At 40.4% G+C, this 25,042-nt stretch overlaps 1 protein-coding gene across 16 annotated transcripts; it reads right to left on the bottom strand.

Annotated features, from left to right (window-relative positions):
* Positions 1 to 208: 208 nt before the first annotated feature.
* Positions 209 to 23,214, bottom strand: lrrfip2 (leucine rich repeat (in FLII) interacting protein 2). Of its 16 annotated transcripts, none has more exons than XM_037123328.1 (27): positions 23,029 to 23,214; positions 21,646 to 21,767; positions 15,357 to 15,443; positions 14,888 to 14,947; positions 14,159 to 14,218; positions 13,977 to 14,015; positions 13,699 to 13,761; positions 12,643 to 12,690; positions 12,440 to 12,502; positions 11,382 to 11,471; positions 10,771 to 10,827; positions 10,330 to 10,383; positions 10,135 to 10,191; positions 9,353 to 9,424; positions 8,931 to 9,044; positions 8,449 to 8,490; positions 7,677 to 7,808; positions 7,157 to 7,228; positions 6,161 to 6,331; positions 5,939 to 6,031; positions 5,501 to 5,593; positions 3,642 to 3,743; positions 2,415 to 2,547; positions 1,988 to 2,158; positions 1,807 to 1,886; positions 1,103 to 1,207; positions 209 to 1,022 (listed from the first exon to the last, which is right to left on the bottom strand). In XM_037123328.1, exons 2-27 carry the CDS (start codon positions 21,733 to 21,735, stop codon positions 912 to 914), a joined length of 2,259 nt encoding a protein of 752 aa, XP_036979223.1. In that variant the 5' UTR covers positions 21,736 to 21,767; positions 23,029 to 23,214; the 3' UTR covers positions 209 to 911. The 16 variants fall into 16 exon arrangements, with proteins under 16 accessions (XP_036979223.1, XP_036979222.1, XP_036979224.1 ...); XM_037123327.1 differs by having other exon boundaries at positions 21,646 to 21,804; positions 23,029 to 23,213; XM_037123329.1 differs by lacking the exon at positions 12,643 to 12,690 and having other exon boundaries at positions 21,646 to 21,804; positions 23,029 to 23,213.
* Positions 23,215 to 25,042: the final 1,828 nt, after the last annotated feature.

Raw genomic sequence — 25,042 nt, 5'->3', positions numbered from 1 at the left:
AATCTGTATTTCCATGCTTCAAGGCCAAGCATTTAAATGTGCCTCTTTTTTTTCCAGTCACAGAGAAACTAAAAAAGGTGAACTCTGGATTTGTAACTACCAAGGCACAAATGAACAATAACCACACCAATTTTTTCAGACAGTACCGATTAAAAAAAAGTAGAAAATCCCCAAACTCTGTCCATACAAACGATGGTTGACACAGTTCTGTAAATTACACATTTATTTTCAAGAAATCTTTTAAATATTTGAAAAATTTCAATGAAACCGCAGCAGACACAGTTGGTTTTACATATTGTCAAATAAAGACTGCACCTTTTTAAATACATCATTCTGTACCTGTTAAAACAATTATTGTCTCAATGAGCGGTGCACACCCCTCCAGTCTCCTAGTGTGAAAAGGCACTTCACTGTGTGAGGGGGGAGGAAGCTGGGAAGGTGCGGGCCTGGAGCAGCCGTGAGGGTTGAATAGTTTAAAAGCAACATTATACTCATTCATGCAACTTATCAAAAACAAACAAAAAAACAAAGTACAGCCAAGCACCCAGTCAAAGAGAAACAAAATCTCGTGGATAACATGATGTAGTACAAAGCTCTGAAAAATGAAGTAGTGACTTGAGAAATTTCCTCAGATGTATCTCCCAGCAACTTTATAGTTTTATTAGTTCAGTTTCTGAGTCATTCCTCCAAAAACACCTGCGGCTTGCCAGACAAAACCGCTTCCTGTTTAAAATACAGACACAGCAGAGCTTTTTTGCCTGTGCTACAAGGTCTTTTTTTAAAGTGTTTTTGGTTAGCTACAAATCTTAAAGTGTTACAGCTAAAAAGGGAAAATGTGCTCCAGATGCAATATGGCAGTCGAGAGGTCTGAGGTGCGAGTTTAAGGGCTTCCGTGGTGATGCTGCCTTGCCTCACTGCTGCGACAGAAGGGCGTTCCTGTTGGCCTTCATCTTCTCAAGGCGCTTTACTAGGTGGTTGTTGGTCATCTCCATCTCCTCTATCTTATCGAGGGCTGTGCGCAGCTGTGGGGGAACAGAAGGGAGGACGTTACGCTCAGCCCGCTGAACTTTTCACATTGTTATATGCATGTCTGGGTCTTTACCTCTCTTTGAAGTTTCCGTTTTTCGGCTTTAAGTTCGTCTTCTACCTTCTCCGCATTGTCTGCCGATGCCTTGTACCTGGACACTTGCCCTTCAAGTCTGTTGATCTGGACAAAAGGTCACAAAAGGGTGCATTTGGTGACTTAGCTCTCTCAAATTTACAATTTAGGAGGATATTTCTATAATGACATGATAAATATATCACATTGTGTACATTAATATAGCAGCAAACAATTATTTGCCATGTATAGGCATAGTTGCTGTGATCTGAGCTTCTCTGTTCTTAGTTTTGGTGGTCTGGATGGCTGCTCATTCATGGTAGTGCATGTGAGTCTGTCATGTCGGTTTCCAACATGGTGGCCCGGTAAGAAACTTCTTCTTATTACAGCTTATCAGAACATTAAAATGAGCTTCTGCAGAAATACAGCAGCCAAATTTTGATTCATATTTGATCTTGATTTGAGTTTGGTGAGGTCTGTGAAACAAAACATAAACTGGCAGTTGTCTGGTGAAAAACTTAATGAAAAAGCTGAAAAATACACTAAAATATATCTCTGTAAACATTTTAATCTAAAAATAGGCTTTGGGTTTGTCTTAGTCTGACACACTGGCACTCTACTGCAATATGTAGTGGAAATGAATGTCATGTTTAACCTTAAATGATAACTTTTGCATAGTTTGATAAGATGTTTCTTTTGTTACTTACATTTTGTTCCATTGTACCCATTTCCTGCTCTGCCTTAGAAAGCTTGAATTTGTATTCACTAATCTGTCTGTTGGCATCTCCTACAGAGCAAAACAGAAACCAGTGAGTTTGAACAAACATGAGGTAATAGAAAAGATCATTTCATGTTGGAGCAGCAACATTAATAATGAGGTCAACTTACTCTGCATCTCAATAAAGTGTAGGTCTGTACCGTTCTCCATCCTCTCCCCGTCTGTGTACGCACTGTCCATCTTTGAGTGTTTCTGTCTCTCCTCCTCCAGCTGATTCTTCAGCTTCCTGATCTGAGCCAACAGTTCATCTTTCTCCTCTGCCAACTTCCGTAGCCTGACATCTACAAGACAGAAGGAAAATACATTAAAGTGATAATGTACCAGATGTGCAAAGGAGCTGTGTGTGTTACACTATCAGGAGGGATAGAGTTTCTCCTGCGACTGCTGCTTGGACAAACTAAATTGTGTGCAGCAGGTTTCCAAGTGTCTGTGCTTGTAAACAGAAACCTCATCAGATCAGTTCATTAAGCGTCCATGTAAACAGTCCATTTTGCGTACCAGTCCTGTTGTGTGGTACAGCAATAACACCCGACTCACCCAGTGGGCCCTCTCCTGCTGACTCCAGCAACTGAGCGGCCTCCTGGGAGACCACAGTGATCCCTGAGGACTGAGGCTCATGGTTGACATCTCCGTTTGGTGTGCCGTCTGGGATGATCACCAGCCCATGTTTCTGAGATGAGAAAAGACACGTTACTTCTGACTGGCTCCACTCGAGCAGAGGATGTGCTGATGTCACTTCATCCACAAAGCCAACCCCACCGCAACCACTGAATAAACAGAGCAACTAATTACATGAATGGATGAAGCTTTGATACCAAAACAGTTAAATTCAATGGTTTTGATAACTTAGTCCAAGGGTATGTCAAGTTATTCTTTTATATTGGGTAGCCCATACATGCTTGTTAAGGAGCTGAATTAGCCTACACATTAAAAACATAAGTGTGACAATCTACAAGTATGTAACTATTCTCCTCTTCATATTTCTGCATTTGCAAGGTTAATATGTGTAAGCAGCTCTGTTCCTGACGCACAGGTATATATGCAGTGTGTAGCTCAACACTGGGGGCACTAACGCTGCATTGATAAAAAGCCTGAAGGCACAAACTAATGTCCTTTTGTCCCTCTCTAAAGCAGGATCTGTCAGGGGCAACACCTTACAATAGCATCACTAACAAGAATGTCAAATAAATCTATAGTTAATCAAACTTAAGTTAACAGTTATTTCACTGCTATCAAACAATGAAATGCTTTTCAAACCATTTATTAAGTTATGATGAAGCTGCATGTTGAAAAACTCTTTACAATTACATAAGAAACAAAAAAGGTTGTCAACAGTGAAATAACCATTTAAGTTGAATTATATATGAATTGAATACTTATTGACAATGGTTATCCTAAAGTGCAACCGTCTCATTTTGAGAGAACCATGTCCGCATTACTTCACAATACACAATAGTAGATGCTGACTGTTGTGCATTTGTCACTGTGGAAAGTTACCATGGTGACATGTGTGTCCAGTGACATTAATTGCATATCCACTGCAAACAAGAAGTAATCACCAGTAATTTGATATCATATGCTGAAGTCATGGTCAAATTCTGAGTAATGTGCACAAAGTGAGCTATGCAAAACCAGCAACTAATGAAAATAAAATGGAAAGAAGCAAAATGGCAATTACTGGCTTAGTTTCAACAAGCTAAACTAGTTTTTGGACCAGCAACTCATCCTGTCATCCTTTTCTTGCGGGACTTCAGGAAGACCTACCTCTCCAGCCTTGGCCTTCCCCTTGATGTCAGCGAGCTCATCTCTGAGCTCATCTCTCTCATTCCTAATGCAATCAAAGTACTCTTTCTGCCTCTCTAGGGCCTGGCCACACACATGAGAGAAGACAAGAGAGAGGAAAAGAGGCAGAGGAGAAGTTGGAAAGACACTGGAGACAGACGTGCAACACCACATGCTACAGCAAGATATCCTCCACACACAAACATGCACTTGTGTGCACATCATGGCAACAAACATAAAAACAAACAATGCACAGGAGAGGAGAAGGCTGCATGCTACAGAAGTGGACAAGTTAAGAAGTGTTGTACATATACATGGGTATTGTTAAGATTTTTACTGTATTACTACTCATGCTGATGCTGTTTATTGATCCGGTATTGGTTCTTTATTTATTTGTTCTTTGTTTATATGAAACAAAACTTAAAGGCTTAAACTGCCTTTATTTTCTTGTACTGTAACATATTTGTAGAATATATGTATATATCCTTTATCCAACTGAGTCTTATTGGTATTCAAATCTCTTCTAATTTACTAATTTATGAATGGCCCAAATGTATAGGTATGTTCTCCTGATTAGATTCTGAAAAAAGCAAGCAACACAGTAGGTTGGAAAATCAGATAACCTATTTATTTCATACACCTGTTGTAGGCTAGTACCTTAGCAACTAATTTACACTGTTAAAATGTTATTGATAGCATGTAATGTTAGCTAAAAGGAGTGTCCAGGAGATGTTCTGAGATTATGATTGCATATTTATAGCTAATCAATCAGATGGCTGATAGTTACTTTTAGTTATTAACCTGTATTTGTAATATTTAATAAACTGTGTGAGCTATAGGCTGCTATAGCATACATAACATACATGAGGTAGATGTGGCAATGACAGATGAAAACTACGAGCTAGGCAGTCCCAAACTTTCATTTTTCTCTGCTGCTGTGTACTTTGGCTAGATGTTTGGAAAGATATGCTTGTGCGTCCAACCTTACGTGCACTTGTGGCAATATTAACATTGCCTGCATCGACTTAAGTGAGGGGTAACTGGACCTTTGAGCATATATCTCTCTCTGTGATTGTCACTAAGTGCAGGATGTCTGTGTCTCTGTAAGTATCTGTGTCTGTAGAGACGGGCAGAGCACCTGCCCCTACCACTCATATACATCTTTAGTTGGGAAGAGGGTTTATCCTGAACAGATCTGAAGAACTGAACTTTGGACCAAACTGAATTACAATCTTTTGTCTTTTATTGTTGAATACCAGAAGTGTGTTCGTGTTTCTTTTCTATGGGATCTTATTAGGTAAATATTATTTGAACTAATCCTTCCCTGCAAAAAGCTACCAAGATAAAGTTCAGCTTTTGTTGTAAAATACCCCTAAATTTTTTTGAAGAATTTGAAAAGAAATGAAAAAACTTAATTTGAAAATCAAACTGAACTGTGTTCTCAGGGTTAAAATTGATTCAGGGAGTTGGGAAACCGTGACACCCCAACAAATTAACTAAACCACAGCAGGAAGCATGCATGTCATGCTAGAATACATGGATTTCTCTTACATGACAATCCAAAGCAAAAAAATATTTTCATTTCACACGCTGTCCACTGCAGGCTTCAACACAGCCAGTACATTTGCATTGTTAGCTGAGGATACAGGATCCAAAAAGAAAAACCCTGTTATTCAGACATGCAAAACTCATCAAACTGTGATGGGTCCAGGTATGTGCTAATGCCTAAGGGTCTCCATCATGCAGAGACAGCATGAGAGGCAAAAGAGGTACACAGATACCATGTTTAACCATCTACTGCCTCTCACATTCTGTCAGAGCACTTGCATGGGACCTCCTACCCCAATCTTTTTGTCCTTCCAGTTTATCGTTTCCTGCAGGTCAAACACCTCCCTGGTGAGGGCGTCTAACTTAGTCTGCATTTGCTGGCTCTCCTAGAGCACCAAGATGACACAGTATAGGATAAGAAAAGAAGAGGAAAAAAATGAATGGAAAAAAGACAAAGTGAAAATGCACAAAACGACACAGAAACAGGTGAAACAGGGTGCGAAGAGATAACGCTGAGAAAGGAATGAATGACAGTGTTCATAGTCAGATAGAATGATGAAACCTAGAAGCAGGCCAGAGCCAATCAATCCTTATCAAATTGCTGTGGAACACAGCTGCTGCTGCAGCCTGCACAGAGGCACTAACACCTTTCAAGGTGTTGACAGAATAGTCGTCTGATGTGGTCAGGCTGGCAGAAACAGTTTGATTTTCCAATGCAAGGGCGGCCTTACCTCTATAAGCTCATCTCTCTGGCGGATTCCCTCTTTCAGTTCTTCTTGTTTATGCTGCAGGACCGTACATGTGTGCTTTTGTCTTTCCAGCTCCTGAAAGCACAGGCAGCACATTTTAGCCACAACCCTTCAGTTTAAATACTTTTTTTTAAATACATTTCTGGAGGGCACTTTAAATGACGGTGAACTTCAAAACTTTCATTTGAGCGCCAGATATTTCACCTTTGACTTGTCTTCCAGCTCCCTCTTCATCTCAGCCATTTGTTCCTCCATCTCCTCTACGACGTCCTTTAGTGTGTCCACCTGATAGATGAGGTTGGCTTTGTCGTTGTCCAGCTGTGCATTCGATACCATGGCTTTCTTATACTTCTCCTCCACCTCTACAAGTGACTCCTGAAGGGGTCGGGAGCATGTTAATAAACTAAATGAGGTGACTTAAAGCACAGAACATCTACATGCATCAGGTGGACTCGCCTGCATAAAATTAACTATTTTTGTCACACATTCAACACACTGCCAAACTTCTTCCCATATTTTTTCATGTCTAAATATCATATTAAGTGAAGGCATAATTCATTTCGGACTTTATGTGATCAGCAGGTGGTGACATAGATCCCACAATAATTGGAATGCGTTGAATCACTTTCAGGAGTGAAACAAGGCAATGATGAGAAAAGGGGATCTGAAACAGAGAACTACATGTGTACCAGGAAACAAAATGATATAAAGTAATCTAGCTAAAGTGCATCAGCTTCATCCAACTCTACAAAGAACAAGCTGGGAGATGTGTTAGTAAACTACTTTCATCAATAAAACATACAGTGTCCTTTCAAAGAGTACAGGAAGCTGCAGAAGGTGACTGCTCTAAGGTCATCCAACAATGTGGCAATTAAACTGAAAGCATGACCGTTATCTGTCAGCAGGTGGAGCATTTTAACTCTTCTTTTTACAACTCTGAGCCCAGCTGAATTGTGGGAGTGTCTTCATTTCAGGCCACAACCAGTGAGTTGGATCAAAACAGGAAGTGAAAGGAAGATCATGCAGACAGGAGGATCATTACGCAAGTCAGACTGGGAGCACGCAGGGCAAAAACACGGCGGTGGTGTTAGGAGCTACAGGGGGGTACAGAGGGATACAAGTGGGCGGGGTGGGGGTTAGTTACGCCATACTGCTCCAAGAGAACAAGAGAAGGCATGCTACGAGCTCAAGCCCCTCTACCTTCAGCTCTTTAAGCCCTTGCATGTACCGCCCTTCTACATCCTGAATCTGGTCCTTTAGTTCATAGATATCCTGTAGAGCAGACGGAAGGAATGGTTGGGGGTGAATTGGGGCATCAGAGAGGGAGGGGAGTATCAAGGAGAGATAACAAAGCACCCGCACTGCCATCTCAAAGACAGTCCAAACACATGACCAGCCCACCCAGATATAAGGAGCAGCATCACAGGACACATCCAGTCCTCCCGTGCACACATGAAGAAATACGGTTAAAGCAGACACTTAGACAGCAGGGAGGGCACAACAGAAGAATCGCTGTGGAGGGGTCATATGCAGAGGAAACACATGTATACATACTTTACTATGACATACGACATGTGGATGAGCATTTAAAGCTCTATGATAATGTGATGATGAACATGTGGAACTGAAACAAATACAACTTTATTGATATGCTAGCATTTTTCTTCACTTTCTTCAGTCATGTGTATAGATGGGTGGCACTGTGGTTTGTACACCTTACCCTTAGTTCACTCAGACTGGTGTCGGGGTCATAGACGCTACCCGTGTCTGTGCTGCCCCGCCGTGACGAGGTGCCGCCCAGCGACGCCAACGTGGCTGCTGAGAGGCCTGGGGTGGCACAGCGGGAGGATGGCTGAGAACAGACAAAGTGCCACAGATGCGCAGTCAGAAAAAACATAGAAACACAATGCGAGATGCAACACAACTCTGGCATGTTATTCAACACTGTCATGTGATAGCACCTGGCATCTAAGTGATCCTGCCCATTTCAAATCCTCCTGAGGGAAGAATTGTCACTATAATGTGCTAAAGCACATTTTACTTCAGTTTAAATTGACAAACTACCTCACACTCTCCACAGGCTGTGTATAAAAGCCGGATAATGCTTCTGTGCCGATCTGTTGTGGTTACATGGTAGTTGCTTAATGTAGCACAGAAATCAATTTATAGCTCAGTGTGAAATTGTACTTACTGCACTGTCCCACATTACTATGCAGTCATATTTCCACTGTCTTAGTCACTATGTGGTAGGAAGCAAAAGTTCTAGTGAACAGAAGAAATAGCTTTGCAAGACCTTAGCTTTGCAAGTTTTTGAAAACTGACCATCAGTAATGTGGATATAATGACTAGTATTAAACAATTAGAAAAGTTGAGAAGTTTGGTATGTTCATGAAATATAGTCTCATATCAAGATAATGAGATGATAGATATATGGCCCTTCACTTGAGCTTGATGACTGAATAAAGTAACATGCAATATAAAGGCACACTTACCCGACTATAATCTGTATACTGCTTGTCACATTTTTCATCCAGCTGAAAGAAAGAGAAGAAATTTTAAAAAATGGGACACAAACCACTCTGAGAACAAGCATCCTGTGCGGTCATGCTGAGCTGTTTCCTCACCTGTCAATTGGAGAGTTAGTCCAGGAGTTAGTATGAGTCTGGGGTAAGTGCTGCATGTTCACAGATCACCAAGTGTTGACAAGCAAATGAAACACTGAGTGAATCACACGTCATCTCCTTTAAAAGAAGAAACATTTCTCTAGGTCCATGCTGCTGCAGCACCGCAGCCACAACCACTTCAACTAACCATACTCCACTCTACTCATTTATAAGGCTGTCAATCATAGAACACAGACTGTGGGATGAGTTTTTGAAAACCACGTTATTTTTAATCATGCACCAGTTGTAAAACAATCCATCCATCATTGGTGTTCACGGCACACTTAAGGAAACTCAGCTTAGCCACTTACAGTGTCCAGATCTGGAATGCTCAAATCATCGAGGTCAGACACAATGCTGCCCCTTCGGTTGGAGCGGCTGAAATAATCAGCAGCCGACTCACTAATGTCCGAGAAGTCAGACGACTGCTTGCACACATGATGAAGAGGACAGGAACAGAGGTAAAAAAATAAAGAATAGCAGAGAGCCAAAGAGTGAAAATCATCAATAGGGAAAAAGGAGAGAAGGGAAACAATGACAAGCACATCCAGGGATCACGCTTTAAGGGTAAAGCATTTAAACTTCATCATGGGTATTAAGCTGATAATTTTACACAGCGATACAAAATAAAGGGAATCCTTTGAAAGCTTTGATCCCTGATCTATCAACAATTGTGACTATTGCCACAGAACAGCACCAGTGGATTTTGCACAGCTCAGTCCCTACAGCTCACCACACTATCCCTGCGGCCTCTGCTGACGCGCTCCTGCGACACACTGCTGACAGTGTCATCATCTGAGGAAGACTGAGAGAAATACACACACATACATACAGATAATGGAAATGGTGAAGAGCTTAAGTAATGTACGATGGCTGCATGCCTGAGGCCTTCTCTGAAAACACACACTGCTTGGTCAAACAGCAATCCGTAAACATCCAGCAGCATTCTCCTTATTGAACTAAGGTTAAACATAATCATTATTTTCGTTGTGGGCAATTCATTTTATAGCTCTACATTAAAGAGATCTGGGGGTAACACTTTATAATATCCATCATTAATAAAGGGTACATTTGATTAATCAAGTTAATGTATTTTGTTATCAGCAAAATGCTGAAAAATAATTTATTAAGCAACCGTAAAGTATTACAGACATCGGTTGCAACTGTGTATTAAACAACTGAGTAATAAATATTTAACAAAGTGTTTCACTGCTTGTACAGTGAAATAACCACTAAAATAACTACCTATAAATGTACCATTTATCAATGACTCATGCAATTGAAAAACTTTTTTACAAAAGCACCAACCGTAGCCAAGTCAGATATGACAACCTTGCTACAACAGAAAACAGTCTCAAATCACACGCTCTAACACCAATCAATGACGCCGTTCCTTAAAGCAAACCGTAGCCAGTGTGATGTGGGAGGAGGGGGGTCGGTGCTTGTTAGTAGTGGACATCTGTGTGTGGCATTAGCTGACACCATGCACGGTGGCTGTGGTTTTAAGGTGCTCACCACAGGGCTGCTGCGGGTGGAGCTGGCTCCAGAGGAGTACCAGCTGTATTCAGAGGGCTGTGTATGGGGAGAGGGTGAGGACAGGAAAGGGGATCAACACGAAGACAGACATCAGGCCACAGGCACAACAGTAAGCTGCCGTGGCGGTGACATGTTGAGCTGAAACGCTGCTTGACAAACACTCAGAAGACTTACAGCTTTTGAACTGTAGCCCGAGCCGTAAAGACCGGTGTCTTCGTAAATAGAGGCCTGAGGGCACACGTGGGAGACAATGCAGGACTCAGCAAAACACAAAAGGGAGCATAAATCTTTAACACACGAGCTAAGTAGGCTGAGTTTAATGACTTTCTCCGGGTCATGCAATATGTAGAAACACTCAATATTTCTAACATTAAGCAGGCTATTTGTTTGACTGTTCTACTACAAAAGCTCTGGCTTAATGCAAACTCCTGCCTTATCTAACTGAAGCACAAATGTCTGGCCACAACCAAGTGCTCAAGAGCCTCCAGGAGCTAAATATAAGCTGTCGCAGCCACCCTGGGCATCCTATCTGATGTATGTGACCACAAGAGAGGGGGAAGGTCTACTTCTGAAGGCAACTAGAGGCATGCAGAGAGATGATGGCCACAAACTGACCGTGCTGTAGCTGCGAGACAGCCCTGTGCCAATGGTGGAGGACGAGGAAGTGGTGGCCTGTCAGAGGACGGGAGCAGGGAAATGTCAGTTTAGTGGATAGAGGAAGCTGTAACAGGAATGTGAGGTGGAAAGAAACTGAAAAGCTGCAGATAGTGGGAACAGGAAGAATGTTTTGCTGACCCTGTTCCATTTAGAGCCAGAAAAGTAAGTGTTGTGGGGAAAAGTGAGGTCAGGTGATACTGTCCCTGGTGAATGTTTCAGTCCTGGTGGAGCCCCACCTTTGTCAGTTATCAAATAATTTACATTAATTCAAATGACCACAAGAACATTTTAAAGTGGAGAGAGATCTAAATCTTTGGATTTCTATGCCCACTGGCTTCACTGGCTGCACAACCACAATCCTCTTTGCCTTGATGTTTTTATGGCACAAACAATGCCACAGTTTGTAGCTATAAAATAAGTTTGTTAGGCATATAAACGTCTAATAAACTCAACCATGTAGATAGGAATAAACTTCTTCCACTGGCTCTGGTTTTACTGAGAGTCCTTTAACCACATCAGGCTGTGTCTAAAAGGGTTGCAAGTTGGACAGCACCGACAGGAGGACCAACCCGGGGCTGATAGGAGGAAGTAGAGGGAGGAGGCGTTGCTTTGGTCTTCGTTAGGCTGGTGTAGTTCCTTTGATCATGGTACAGTCCAGTCTGGAAGGGTAGTGACATAATATGACCTCAAATAAACAACACAACAAGTTTAATACTTAAGTGTCAGACCGCTATCAATCAACACTTTCGACGCAACATCTCCGTGAGGCCTCACAAGACACTAGTCACGGGTAAAGTCCTTAAACAACAAATCACCACTGCAAGCCACTTGGATTAGTCTACTGCCGTGTTTACATGTGGTATTTACATTAGTCTTAAGTGATCTGATCACAAGGAGACATCTCTAATTACATGCGTGAATCCATTCATCCAAAACACATAGAGGAAATACTGAGATCCAAACACTATGACCACATTAGGAGGTGGTCTGGGCCACATATGGCTACTCTCTTTTAGCAGAGTGTACGCACATGTGGCCTGGGCCATAGTGAAGATCTGCTCAACTGATGTCCTCCACAATAGTACACACTGTCTGATTTCCATTTGGTTCACTGTAATGTGCATTATGTATTTGGGCTCTCTTACCTGAAAGAAAGCAGATGTTTGTGATCACGCTGTCTCTTTACGATTGCATTTTACCAGCCAACAGCTAGCTGCTGTTTGAACACCGTTTCAACAGATTTCACCATTAATTCACTCAATTCACTTAATTTATGAAAGAAGACCTATTAACCATTGCAGCCTTTACCTTGCTGCAAATGTGCCACCTTTTCTATCTAAAAAGGGCTAGTAACAAATACAGGCTACATACTCGCCCATGGAGGGAACTCCATGACTTCCATGACTTAAAGAGCCACATTAATTTGCATATTAAGTGAGAAATTATAGTGATAGCAGAATAAATGTAGTCACTTGAAAAATATTCCAGGAGTGACCTGATGTACTTAGAGCTCCACTTGATCAAATCAAACAAAGCCCATGTTAATGCCAGGTGTAAACAGGCTATACAAGGCCTCTCCATGCTTGAGGCTACAGTAATGACACCAACACTAAAGGAGTACACTGACCAGCAGGTCCTTCTTCTTGGATGAAGCCCTTTTATGGCCATGCAGGTCATTGTACACAGAACTCTGTCCAGCCCAGAAAAAGTGAAAAAATAAAACAAAATCAAAAACAAAAAAAAAACACAAAAAAAAGAGATTAAAAAAGTTGAGACAAGGCTAAAAGTGTAGAGGCATTGATAAAGAAAGCTCATCACATAGGTACATACAGTGGAGCGGGAACTCTTGAGGGTAGAGCTAGTGGAAAGGCCATCAGACTAAACAGAGAACAGTAGTTACAGGAATTGCTATCAGAAATCTGAGCAGCTGTTAGGTAATCATTAGGTCGGCAGCACACACTTCAAACCATTTATTTATATCTACACCATGCCATGGCCACAGTTAAGGAACAACATAATTTGTGTGTGGCACTCTGCCCATTATGATGAGTCAAGTAAATATGATTCGGGAAAAACAGCCAATATAAACTTAAACTTTTCTGTGTATCAACAGGTACAAATGCAGAAATGCACTATATATTCATGCTGGAAAAGCTACTGACAATGCACTTTGAGTTTCCTTGTACACAATGTCTTGTCAAGGCAAAAAAGGTCCCTCGAAATCATACAGCAACAGAAAAAAAATAATTCAAAGTGAAAAGATGTCACCAACAGTGACCTGAATGTTATGTCTCCTTCCAAATGTAATCTCAGCTGTCACAGGAAAACCTATTTGAAAAGGGTGCAACTGAAGCACAGTAGACGAAACAGGCTGAGGTAAAGACATTCGGTTGCTACGACCATTGTACGTTTGTTCTGCGTAGTACAACAGACCGCACACAAACAACATCAGTTACTTCAGCCATAACTGTAACGTTTAAAGTTATACAGTTGGACACAGTGATCTGACCTATATAACGTTTCAGCTGCTTATTTCATGTACTGTGTTGCTTTGCTAGCGTGTTTGATAAACAAATTTAACCAAGAGTGACAACTAACAACTGCTAGTTCTGGGTAAACTGAAATTCTAATTGTCTGTATTATGTGGCCCAAGAGATAAATAAGGTCTCCAACTTAACATTAGTGATAATGTGTTCAAATGACATGTATACACTTTGAAATAATATTGTAAATGATGCAGGTGTTTTCTACCCAGGGGTTGTTGTAAATCATCTTTGTCATTGGTTCTATAAACTCTGGTTACAAGCTAAGAATCCAGTTATTCTATCAGTTGCAGTATTTCACACACAAATATATCATGCTCTCGCACACATGCATACAACACACCAAGCCATCTTTTCTACGGGAACTGGATCGACTTCCCAAGTCACGTATTGCTGACGAGGATGACTTCAGATAGAAAAACAAAAACAGACAAAAGCAAACATCAAAAGAAAATTTCTCTTGGAATAGTATGTTAAGCTGTGACACGAAAACAAGTACTTCGCTTAAATGTCTTAATTCAACAAGTTCCCTCCTAACAAGAACAGTGGCCTTCACACATCAGTGTGCCCCTATGAAAGCACAGTCTTAATAAAACTGTCAGGGATGTATTATGTACGCACCCTGTAGCTGCGGACTGACATGACATCATCATCCAGCCCCTGTTGATGTGGAAACATGGAGTCACAGCAGAAAAGCAAACGGAGAGGAACATGAGTGATGAGCGATTAACTGCAGGATTAAAGGAGAAAGAAGAAAGGAAATAGAGGCTGACAAAGAGGAAGTGTGTTGGGGAGATACAGACCCGGTGATGACGGCTGCTGGACCTACTACTACTAGAGGATCTGGCTTTTTCTGAGTCAGCCTGGAGTAAGGAAGGAAAGTATGTTAAGATTACAGAAAGAAAGTTGAGAGGCTCAATCACAGGGGTGAGTAAGGTCACCGCAATACTCAACTGTTGCTATGCAAAGCCCAAACCATGCAAAACAACTTCTGTCACCATGTTTATAACCATGTGGATGTCATAAACATTTGTAAATGTTATCCTCTTTAAGCACTACAGTGAAATTAATGATATACAAGAAAAGCTAATAAACTGCACATTTTTGTCTCATCTGTTCTTTTCAAAAGTCAACAAAATGGCACACGACACAAATCTGCCATTCTTAACTGTGTCAGCACACAAACACACACACCATGCAAAAGTTAGACGTTAACAACCAAAAGCATCCATCATTTCTGAAGTAGCATGAGGTTGGAGGAGTAGAGCTACACGTCCAAACCGCCTTCTTGCACGCACTCACCCACCCTAAATAAAGTCAAAGGCCAACGCTTTCTCTACAAATACACACAGTCACAGATTACGGTGTCTCCAAAGCAAATACACTGCTCAAGCATATTTCCGCAGTGAGGTATGGTGTAGTATGTAAGTCAAGTGCAGCTAAATGGTCAGGGTTGACTGGGGCTCAAGCCCACACAACAGGCTGTTAGTAGAGTGAGAGGCTGCAACCCACTCTCTCGCTCATTCCCCTACCATCCACTGGTGGATCTGACCCCATTTTCTGTTGCTACCACTCGAAGAGTGGTAAGAAAGCTGGACAGAGGGAGGAAGTGCCAGGAAAAACATACAATCACATTTCACCAAAAACTGCTGAAACGTAAAAACTGGGTGACATTTACAGCAGGAATAGAATATGGTTTCATCTGTGGACATGCAGCACTTTTAGTTTTCTTTCTGTGGGTATATTTTTGTGTATGACCTGTCAGATTAATCTTGTGTTTAAAGGCATAAAGCCAAACAGCTCCTCTGCACCAGTGACTATGACTGAAGCTTGTGAACACTGAGTAAGTTACTGTAGTTAGAGGCAAAACAGGGTCAATTTTCATGTTTCAATATACAGTCGATCTGTGCTGGGAGCAGTATTATTACACAAGCTTGCGTGATGGGTTGAATAATGGTCACGGTAAATCTTTACCAGTCAGTTCCTTTTTGTGTTATATACCTCTTTCTGTTGCCGCTCAAGCTCCCTCATTCGAATATCCCTTGCCTCCGCCCGAGCCGCCCTCTTTGCAGCCAGCCGCGCCTCCGCCTGTGAAACACAACATGAACACACTTGTTAGCCATTAATGGTAACTCTTAAAAGGTGTCTTCTCTGAGGACACGCCCAATGGGTGCAAGCAATAAACACAAGGAAAGGGAAAGCTTAAATCAAACACCAATCACATATTACACGACTGTATTTGGGTGCTGAAGTCATCTGTTTCCTGTGAAGGAAATGTGACAGTGAAAAACGTATGAATGGGTTGATTTCTTTTCTTCACAGCTGGCTGTTGAGGCCTATGAGGAGCCAGTTTCAGTCACTAGCTGTAACTGTATTAACTGACCTTTAACTGATGAGGCTGATGATGTTATTTTTCAGTTGTATCATTAAATCAAATTTAAAAATGCAATGCACATCTGATGTGATTTATAAGAGATATACACAATCTAGTTTAGCGGACAGCTATGTACAGCATCAGAACAATGTGTCATGTCAATAACCTTTTTATGTTAACAATATATTTTTTAGTAATAGTTGATAAAAACAGAGAACACTAGAAAGAATGCAATTCACAAAAACAAACATTGGCCAGGTTATATCAGCAATCATCTGACAACACTTACGTCTCCCACACCAAAATCCCCAATATTTCAGAAATTTTGGTGTAGCCAACTGTTATCTGGATATTGAGTCACAGATACCTGGGGCAGGACTTCCTCTTCCATGTGCTGGTCAGTGTTTATAGTTCAATTAGCAACTTGAGACATGAGAAGAGAGCTGGAGTTGAGAGACTTAGTATACAACTGGATTGTGTTCCTCTGCATATACCATATAATCTGGCTATTAAATAACAAGAAACTGCTGTGCAAAGATGCCAAAGATATATTTGAGGAAGGGCAGAAAAAAGGGTAAAAATAATATGAATATTGCAGTTGAGAAATGGTTCACAATGAACTGGAATAATTATTTTTGCATCAATATCTTTATTTACATTTTTTAAATTTCAAATTTGATTTTAACGTTATACAAAACATTCAGCTTCTACCACTGGATGTCACTAGGCCATACTGGGATTTTGATAATAGTTCCATTACCTGTGTAGTCCTTATACACTGAGAGCATTAGAAACTTTATCTTTTAACTGTATAATATTCAACTCAGTAAATATTTGGTATTTAATTGAAATATTTAAGGTGCCAAAGTGCTCCTTTGAGCATATGAGAAAAATAAAAATAAATACTGGCAATCATGATGTTTCATCTCTGATCCCAATATATCTGTAGCTGTCTCTGAAGTTTTTAAGCCACTGTTATATTATACATATTTTTAAACTCTGGACATGTTCCTGAACGGACCAGTTTTGTTTGTGACCCACAACTCTGTGCCCTGAACAGAGTAAGTGCTTAGGATGCCTCATCACCAACAACATGTGCTAACCATCAGTTTCAGGAGGAGTGATTTAAAGTCCTCATGGGGGACATGCCAATAGCACACAAACAGACTGACAGAGAAGTACAGTGTCAACAGAAGACAAAGTGAGTCACGATAGTGTGGTTCTGCTCAGTCCGTAAACATGGAGGTGATTTCACAATATCTAACTAGCTTAACCTTATAAAGGAAAACAAATCAAAGCCAAACTGAGCCCAATAAACTCCTCTGGGGGGCAAAGTGAGGAGAGTCATCACACAATTTGCTCCCAACTGAGTCAGAATATGAACAAGAGCTAATTTTACAGAGTACTTAAGCAGAGGAAGCTAATATAAGTGAGCCATTACACAGTCCTGAGGAGTCACTACACAGGTGACTATGCTGACAATCCTTCCATTACGTCCATTATGCCAATTACATTCCCTCTCAAATTGAATATCCCACCAACAAAGAAGGGCATGTGCTATGCCTTTATCTCCAACTAAAAGACAGTCCATAAATATGTGCGTGGTGTGTACAGTATCTCACTGCAGCCAAACACTGTCAGCATTCCAGCAATTTCTTATCTGCCCTGCCAGAATAGTCAGCCTGTGGGTATGGACTATTTCTGTTTGAATAGAAGCCTAGAGTGAGCAAACACTGTTTTATATTAATGCTGAACAACCACCAAAACCCAGGTTCTTTTTACCTATACATGTACTGCATAAAAGAAAAAATGTTAATGTAATCATGAAGATTTAGAAGCACAAAGTCACTTGTGGATGAGATTGAAGTGAGAGGAAACAAGGGAGGAAGTGCGCTGTATATAGCTGGACAATCAAGTTTTAGTTTTAACAGGAGTGCAGCAGCCATCATGTTTTACAATGATAAGATACTTATAGCTGCTGTAAGTGATATATTTTTATTTAAGAAAGTGTTAAATGGCTCTAAATGGCATCAGTAATCACTGTTATAGTTTTAGGTAAGTAGCCCATGTCCCTTTATCCAAATCAGGACAGCAGCTTTGACTTCCCATGAAAGGCAATGAGAGAAAACCAGGATGCAGAATGACAGAGTTTGAGTAAAGTTGGGGTAATGAGTGACTTACGACCATGTCATGAATATGTGCATTTTTAGTAGCTAATGAAGAAATCTTAACTGTAATCATCACTGATAAACACAGGAATATCATTAAATGATATGTAATTCTTGTTTGTAATAATATATTTTCTAAACCTGAACCAGAACCCAAGGAGGCTTCAGCTTTGCTGCAACGATAAATCAATTAGTTGTCAACAATTGAATAAATCTGCAACAATTTCACCCCAAACAGTCATACAATGAAACATGCATTGCACAAGGTCAAAAAGGAAGTAACGGTGCAAATGTATGCTTAGGGAGAGCTGAGAGAGGCGGCTGGCCCTGTGCTCTGCACCTGTTGAACTGTCTGACAGTATGACCTGCTCTGCACAGCAGCACAGCTGAGCTCTCTGTCTCTGTCCTATCTATAGCCCGGCCTATCCGGCCTCAGCTCTCTGACAGCCATATCACGGGGCTGGGGGGTAACCTGAGCAGGAGAAGTTCATCATCAAACACACCTCCAGGACTTTGGGCAATCAGAATCCAGCAACCCACCATGAAATCACCTGGATTGTGGACACTCTGAAAATATGATAAGGGCTAATAACCCAATTAGGCAAGTTCCAATTAAATTTTGTGATTTACCATGTTTCTCATTTAATGTAACTCTACACAATATCATACATTTCTATTTGGGTTTTTGAAATGTTGGTCAGAAATAGAGCAACTTGAAAAAAACTAGCAATCCTGACTAATGGCACAAATGATCAAAAAAGTAATCAACTGCATGTTGCAAAACTGGGGGGGACGCATACAATTAGGGCTGAACAATATGGCCAAGTGCAATATCAAACTATGAAAAAAGCTAAATGTGACACAACATATCATTATAGATGAAGCACTGTGGTGCTATAGAGATGGCCCGGCCTACAAATCATATTCTCTAGATGCAAGGAAACATCTTCATCATCAATTCATAAAGCTGAAATTCAAAAAATGCCATTCCTACTAAAATTATGCTTAATACAGCAATCACAATGTATGTTAAAATGATCACAATTTTCAGACCTTGTATATGTATGTAATGTACAATATTAAGAATATTAGTGACAATCCCTGGCAGTTTAGACAACAAATACTGAGCTTATTACCAAACCACCCCAACAATGCCAGTCAATATCATCATCAAAGAGCAAATACAGCATATTCAGTGGAAATATATAATACATCCTAAAAAAAAACAGCTGATTTGTTTAGATACAGAGGCTAGTCCGTCTTAAAAATAGGCCTGTACAGTCACTCTAGATGTACTAAACTAGTCTACGTTATGTAAGTGACTAACCTTTGGTTATCTCTGGCAACTTCAAATTACATCACAGCAGTCCTTAAAAATGCTGTTTGCTTGCCTCTAATATAACAAAAAACATGAATTTGAGCTGTACAATAAAATACAAGAAGTGTTTTATAAATCTTGCTTTATCATGGGATGAAATTGGTTAAGCTGAAAGTCCTTGTCTTATAGTTGCTGACAAATTATAATATGCACTTTCATCTCTGCCGCCTGAACAGCCTCCAAACCATTTAAGGAAAAAGAAAGTGTGACACTTTCCATTGCAATAATAACTTGATGCTATAACAAATCAATCATATGGACTATGAACTATAGCTGCTACACAAAAACACACACCCTGTGTGTACTCAGGAAGGTCAATGATTGCCTTGTTCCAAGTACCCTTAGATCCTAATCTGAGGAACGACAGGTATGAGCTGATCATCTAATTCTAACACTTGGGCTCTGTCAGATTCATAAGCATGTTGCTGGTATTCAAAAGGACTGACTGCCCAGTAATGCAAGAGGCCTCAGAACTGGGCTGGTGACGGTGCAGGCTCAAATTCACAGTCATTCTCGGCAGTGATCCGTGCCAAGCACAGGCAGGCAGGCAGGCAGGCTGTAACTTTTCTTAATCAGGCACAGACAACATGAGGCAGAAGCTGCAGTGTTTTGAATATTTGTTTGGGAGATGATGTGCAACAAGTTAGACATCTGACCCTATGAACTCCCTGCACATTTGATCTAATCTCTGGTTTGCTCCACAAAGAGATTCAGATTTAGGACCTGACTGGGAGGGTCAGATGACTCATGTTTCTATGATCAGCCTGCATGACTATAAAGAGAGCAAATGGAGTCTTGTGCTTAGTGCCCAAGAATGAGGCACTGAACAGTTTTCACACATACAGCACAGATGAAGCATTCTTAAAAGTGGCCAAGGCAAATGTTTATGAAAAGCCTCTTTATCCAGTGTTACATTTCTACCTGTAGGAGAAAAACAATCACTTGACTTTTCCAGAAGTCTTCACAGAAAATCTGCAGACAACATGGCTATTTCGGGTATGCTTACCAAAGATAAAGGACCTTTAAACTTGGAAAAATTATCATTGTATTTCATGCTGTGGGCCACCCCATTCTGTGAAGAGGCAAAGGAATGACAGCCCTGCTGTGGAACAAAATGGAATAATCCCTGGGCATGTCGTTACAGGCAAGGCAGCTTCTCTCCTTGGCCCGTGTTTTTCCCCCCAAACGAAAACACTACACGTCAAGTCAATCTCCCTGTGGTCCAAACCAGCTGTCTCCACTCGCTTAGGCTGAAACACATGTGGATATTCAGGTTCTGCTGGTTATTTTGAAGCATATGTTTCAGTGGCCCATTTGCTGACACAACTTTGACCACTATGTTTCAAATGATCAATTAACATAACGTATTGCATGATAGATACATGTTTCCGTCTCAGGTTGATTTGACACCTGGGAGCTGAGCGATTAATTTAACAGTCTAAATTACCGCACATGATCTGCGTTAAAAGCTGAATTTATCCCAATATTTTAAAAATGCATTAAGAGCTGTTGTCAAAGCAACAAATCCTTGAGTCAAAACTATCAAACTGCAGAACTCCATCTGGACAATCACTTTAATACATTTTTGGTCCTTTTGTTTGTAGTATAAGTATGTCACTGCTGTAATGAAAAGAAATCAACGAGGTCCATTGGTCTTTGGAATACACAAATGTAGCTGGATCATTTCCATAGTCTTTCGAAAAGGGAAAAAAACTTGACATTTCTGTAAAGGCCAAAAAACACAATACTAAAAGAATCTGTGGAACAAAAAGCAGAATCCAAATTGAACACATTTAGATTTGTTCTTTTCTTTTCTCTTTCATCTATTCAGTTTAATTCTGTCTGAGTCCGTCTGATAAATGATAGGGAACCCCAGTAGACTTGTGTTACGTTTTCTAGAAAGATGAAAGATGATCAGAGCACTTTCTCTGTTTTAAGCACTGGTGAGGACACACCACGATCTACAGATGCAACTGAAAATAGCCAACATAATACATTAACATCTTCAGCCTTTGTCAATAGAACATTTCATATACGTTTAGTTTAAAAGGATTCTCTTCTCATAGTGCAGTGTCAGCCAATCTTGGCCTTGTGCTGCTAATGGTTTAAATTGTCTAATCACATTCCCTCTATTTTAAAATGCGATGGTGCTCCAATTCAACAACATCCGTGATTGACAAATCAATCTTTACCCTATGTTAGAGGAACCTATAATCTGAACGAGGATAAACAAGAACATTTGCGCTTGATGAAATTTTATTAGCATTGATTGTACAACATATGCATGGAGAAATGAAGGACAAACATAGTCTTCATCCATCCCAGTTTGCTTCAAAATGGAAACGCGTGTGTTATGGGGTATAAACTTACCTCTCGGGCAATGCTACTCAAGGCTTCATCCTCTGCTGAAAACCGGTCTTTCAGAGGGGCACGCTTTCTACCAGAGCCTTGTGTCCCCATGTTGCCTGCAACTGTAGCTCCACCGATGATGTCTAAGGCCAGAGAACACACAAAACTGTATGTAAATGCCTAGAGGAAACGAGACAAAATATATTAATTCAAACACGTTTCAGTAATCTGACTTGCATTAGGGTTGTCTTCAGTTTCAACTACATTTCATTGTGTGAGGTTTCATGCATCCTATTCACACGAACACCACAAAACACTCTCTCATCTCTTCCATTCCCACAAAGACAGACAGTCACTCATGTATGGGACCTATAATGGCTTTGGATAAACAGTTGTGGCTGACATGAAACGGCCTTCCTGTGACATAGAGGACCACTGCAACCTCAGCATTAAATTATATTTAATTATACATGATGATGATCTTAACCCATGTTTGCTCACTGATGAGGCTTGCATTAGCAGGTGGTTAATTAGTATTTCCCAATATCAACATGATGGCATGTGTCTGATAGGCATCAACACAATATCACAGTTAACAGATCGCACAGACAAAAGAGCCCTCTCGCTGGCTGGTAAATACAGGGGGGAAAACGCCTAGTTCAGGACCCGGCTGAGTCAGAGGACCCAAACGAGGCATGAGCACTCCTTCACGACGTGTGGTGATAAAACTCCCAGTGGATCCTAAATTCAAAATGACCACTCTTGACTTATACGGAAACACTGGCTTACGATTCAATGAATTCGGACAATCCCTGTTCAACTGACTGGACGGGTTATTATTAGCTAGCGTTAATCAACCAACTTCAGCTAACTTTTAAAGACACCAACGTTAGTTAACGTTGAGCTTACTAGGACATTTTTCCACTCACGAATAAAGCGAACATTACTGTCCCTAAACCGTGTTCATTAGGTAGAAGGGATAGTAACTGCCTTATCTAGGTTAAATCGCCAAAGTTACGCCAATATTGTGCCCTGTTAGCGTTAGCTAGCCAGTTATTCCAACGTTAACGTTGACTAACGTTGGCCAGCTCACTGGTAAGCTAAATAGGAATGCTAACTAGCATTCCCTGCTCCCAAAATTCAAATTTAAAAGTTACCCTTTCAAATCCTACACCGCTACAGCTAGCGCTTCATAAAAACGAGAACTATCCGGACATGTCCTTTCCACGGATATGACCCCCAGCACAGACTAAAATCTCTGGGGGCCAAGGCTAGCTGATCAGTTTAGCTGGATAGTTAGCTTGGATAGCCAGTGGGGCTACCCTCGACTCTCCTGAGAGGCAGTCAGGGCAAACTGGCATTGATCCTCCCGTCATATTTCCCACCCCAAAAATATAACGTTACCTTCGCAACACCTTTAAATAACCCGCGTTGCTGCCAAGGTCTTGTCCCTTTCCTCCAGCACGTTTAGGTGAGAGCCATTCGGCTTCTCTTCAGAGATTGGTAGTGTTTTTGTCCACACTGACAGCTGTCATCAGTCCGCCTTTCCGCCGCTCTCCGCTGCCCTCCTCACCCAGTTTCCACACACACTGCGCTGGTTAGCGACAAAGGTCCCGGATGTTGGGAAAAATTAGGGTGTGATGCTGCCTTCAAGGGGCGTCAGACAAATCAAATGTCAACCGTAAAAACCGACAAGAGAGTGGTTTTCCATCGAGTGATACTTAATAGTTCCTGGACTACAGACAGAGCGACTCTCCAGTATTCAGCTTTTAGGGGCTGACAGCATGGAACTTGTTTGAACGAGTAATGACGCAAACAGCTGGGATTTTTTGTTGCTATAAATACTCCACTAAAGGCTAAGGAGCAACTTTTGCTTCATCAACCCATAGTCCGTTGTCATCTGACCACCAGGTGGGCCACAATGATTCTCATTGTTGAAATAGTCTAAGACAGTATTTTAAAATTTTAGAAGCCTCTGCATGACCAGCAGAAGCAGAAGGTGACCTATACAGATTTTTAAACATCACACTATTATATTTCCTTTTTCTTTTCTTTTCTTTTTTTTGATTAATTTGTCCGAATAAGTCAGTTGCATAGCTAATTTTGAACTCACCATGGCCTAAGATGTATTTTGTTTTTGAAGAGTAGCCTAATACTATCATAGAAATGAAGCTCATTCTTGACTCTCTTTCTCTTTTTTTTTTTTTTTAACCCTTTTTCCTCAGTAACTGTGTCCAGTTATAAAGCATAGAACAGACAACTACATTTCCAGTCATGTTTAAATTAAAATATAGAATAGGACACATACAGAATGTTTAACATAATTTTTTACTGAATGCGATGTAAATATAGTAATTATTTAAATAATCCATCCACACCATGTGCAGATATTTATCAAGTATTCGTTCTTTGTTTTCTTTGCATTACTCCTATTGCTTCTTTGCACACACTTGTACCTTACTTGTACATAAGACTTTTATGGCGTATACTCTGATGAAGTGGGTGTTTTAATATAGATAATAGATAATAGATTATTTAGAAATAGATAATAATGATGTTTATGGATGTCTATCTTTTGACAGGCTATTATGCAGTACAGTTTTTCTTTCTTTCTTTCTTTCTTTCTTTCTTTCTTTCTTTCTTTCTTTCTTTCTTTCTTTCTTTCTTTCTTTCTTTCTTTCTTTCTTTCTTTCTTTCTAACTGTCTTCAAAGGAAAACACAACCTCATTCATTTACTATGTTTAGATTTGCAGGACCCTTCTAAGTAGGCACCTTTCTTGTTTCAAGCAGCATTCTGGGAACCTTTTTACACTGAGTGCAGCTTGTTTATTCAGTTATTGAAATAGATCATATACATATTTCTAATGATACTGTATGTTATTTTTCTGAGTTTAACTGCACCTTTGATTCATTTTATTTACCTCATTGTTTAATTTTTGTCTTACTTCTATTTTTTGTTTGATTGATAACAGTGTAAACCAGAGTCACATTACATTTATGTGCACACAATCTTGGCCAGTAAAGCCAATTCTGATTCAAATTTGGATTCTGAACTACATTACAGTACCACATTTTATTTCTTAACAGGCTGAACACCTGGTTAGTTTTATGTTTTCCACCTAGAATATTATATAAACCAAAAATATTCTACTTTACCAATACATTTGTAAAGCATATACATCAAAAAGGTCACATCCCTAATGTTTTGACTCCAGAAGGGAAGGGTTAAAGCAGGGGTCTACTGTATCAGTTGTTAACTTTCTGTCCACAAGAGGGCAGTAGTGGATAATTAATTCTTCTTGTGTGTCTGTGTGAAAAAACATGCAAGTTATATGGAGGGGAGTCTCACCACATGTGAATGGATAAACTCTCAAAGATTGAATTACACATAAACCATCTCAGTAAAGCAACTAACCCA

The sequence above is a fragment of the Acanthopagrus latus genome, chromosome 15, assembly GCF_904848185.1.
Source record: "Acanthopagrus latus isolate v.2019 chromosome 15, fAcaLat1.1, whole genome shotgun sequence".
In the NCBI taxonomy this organism is placed as follows: domain Eukaryota; kingdom Metazoa; phylum Chordata; class Actinopteri; order Spariformes; family Sparidae; genus Acanthopagrus; species Acanthopagrus latus.
This window is presented reverse-complemented; position numbering and strand designations above follow the sequence as displayed.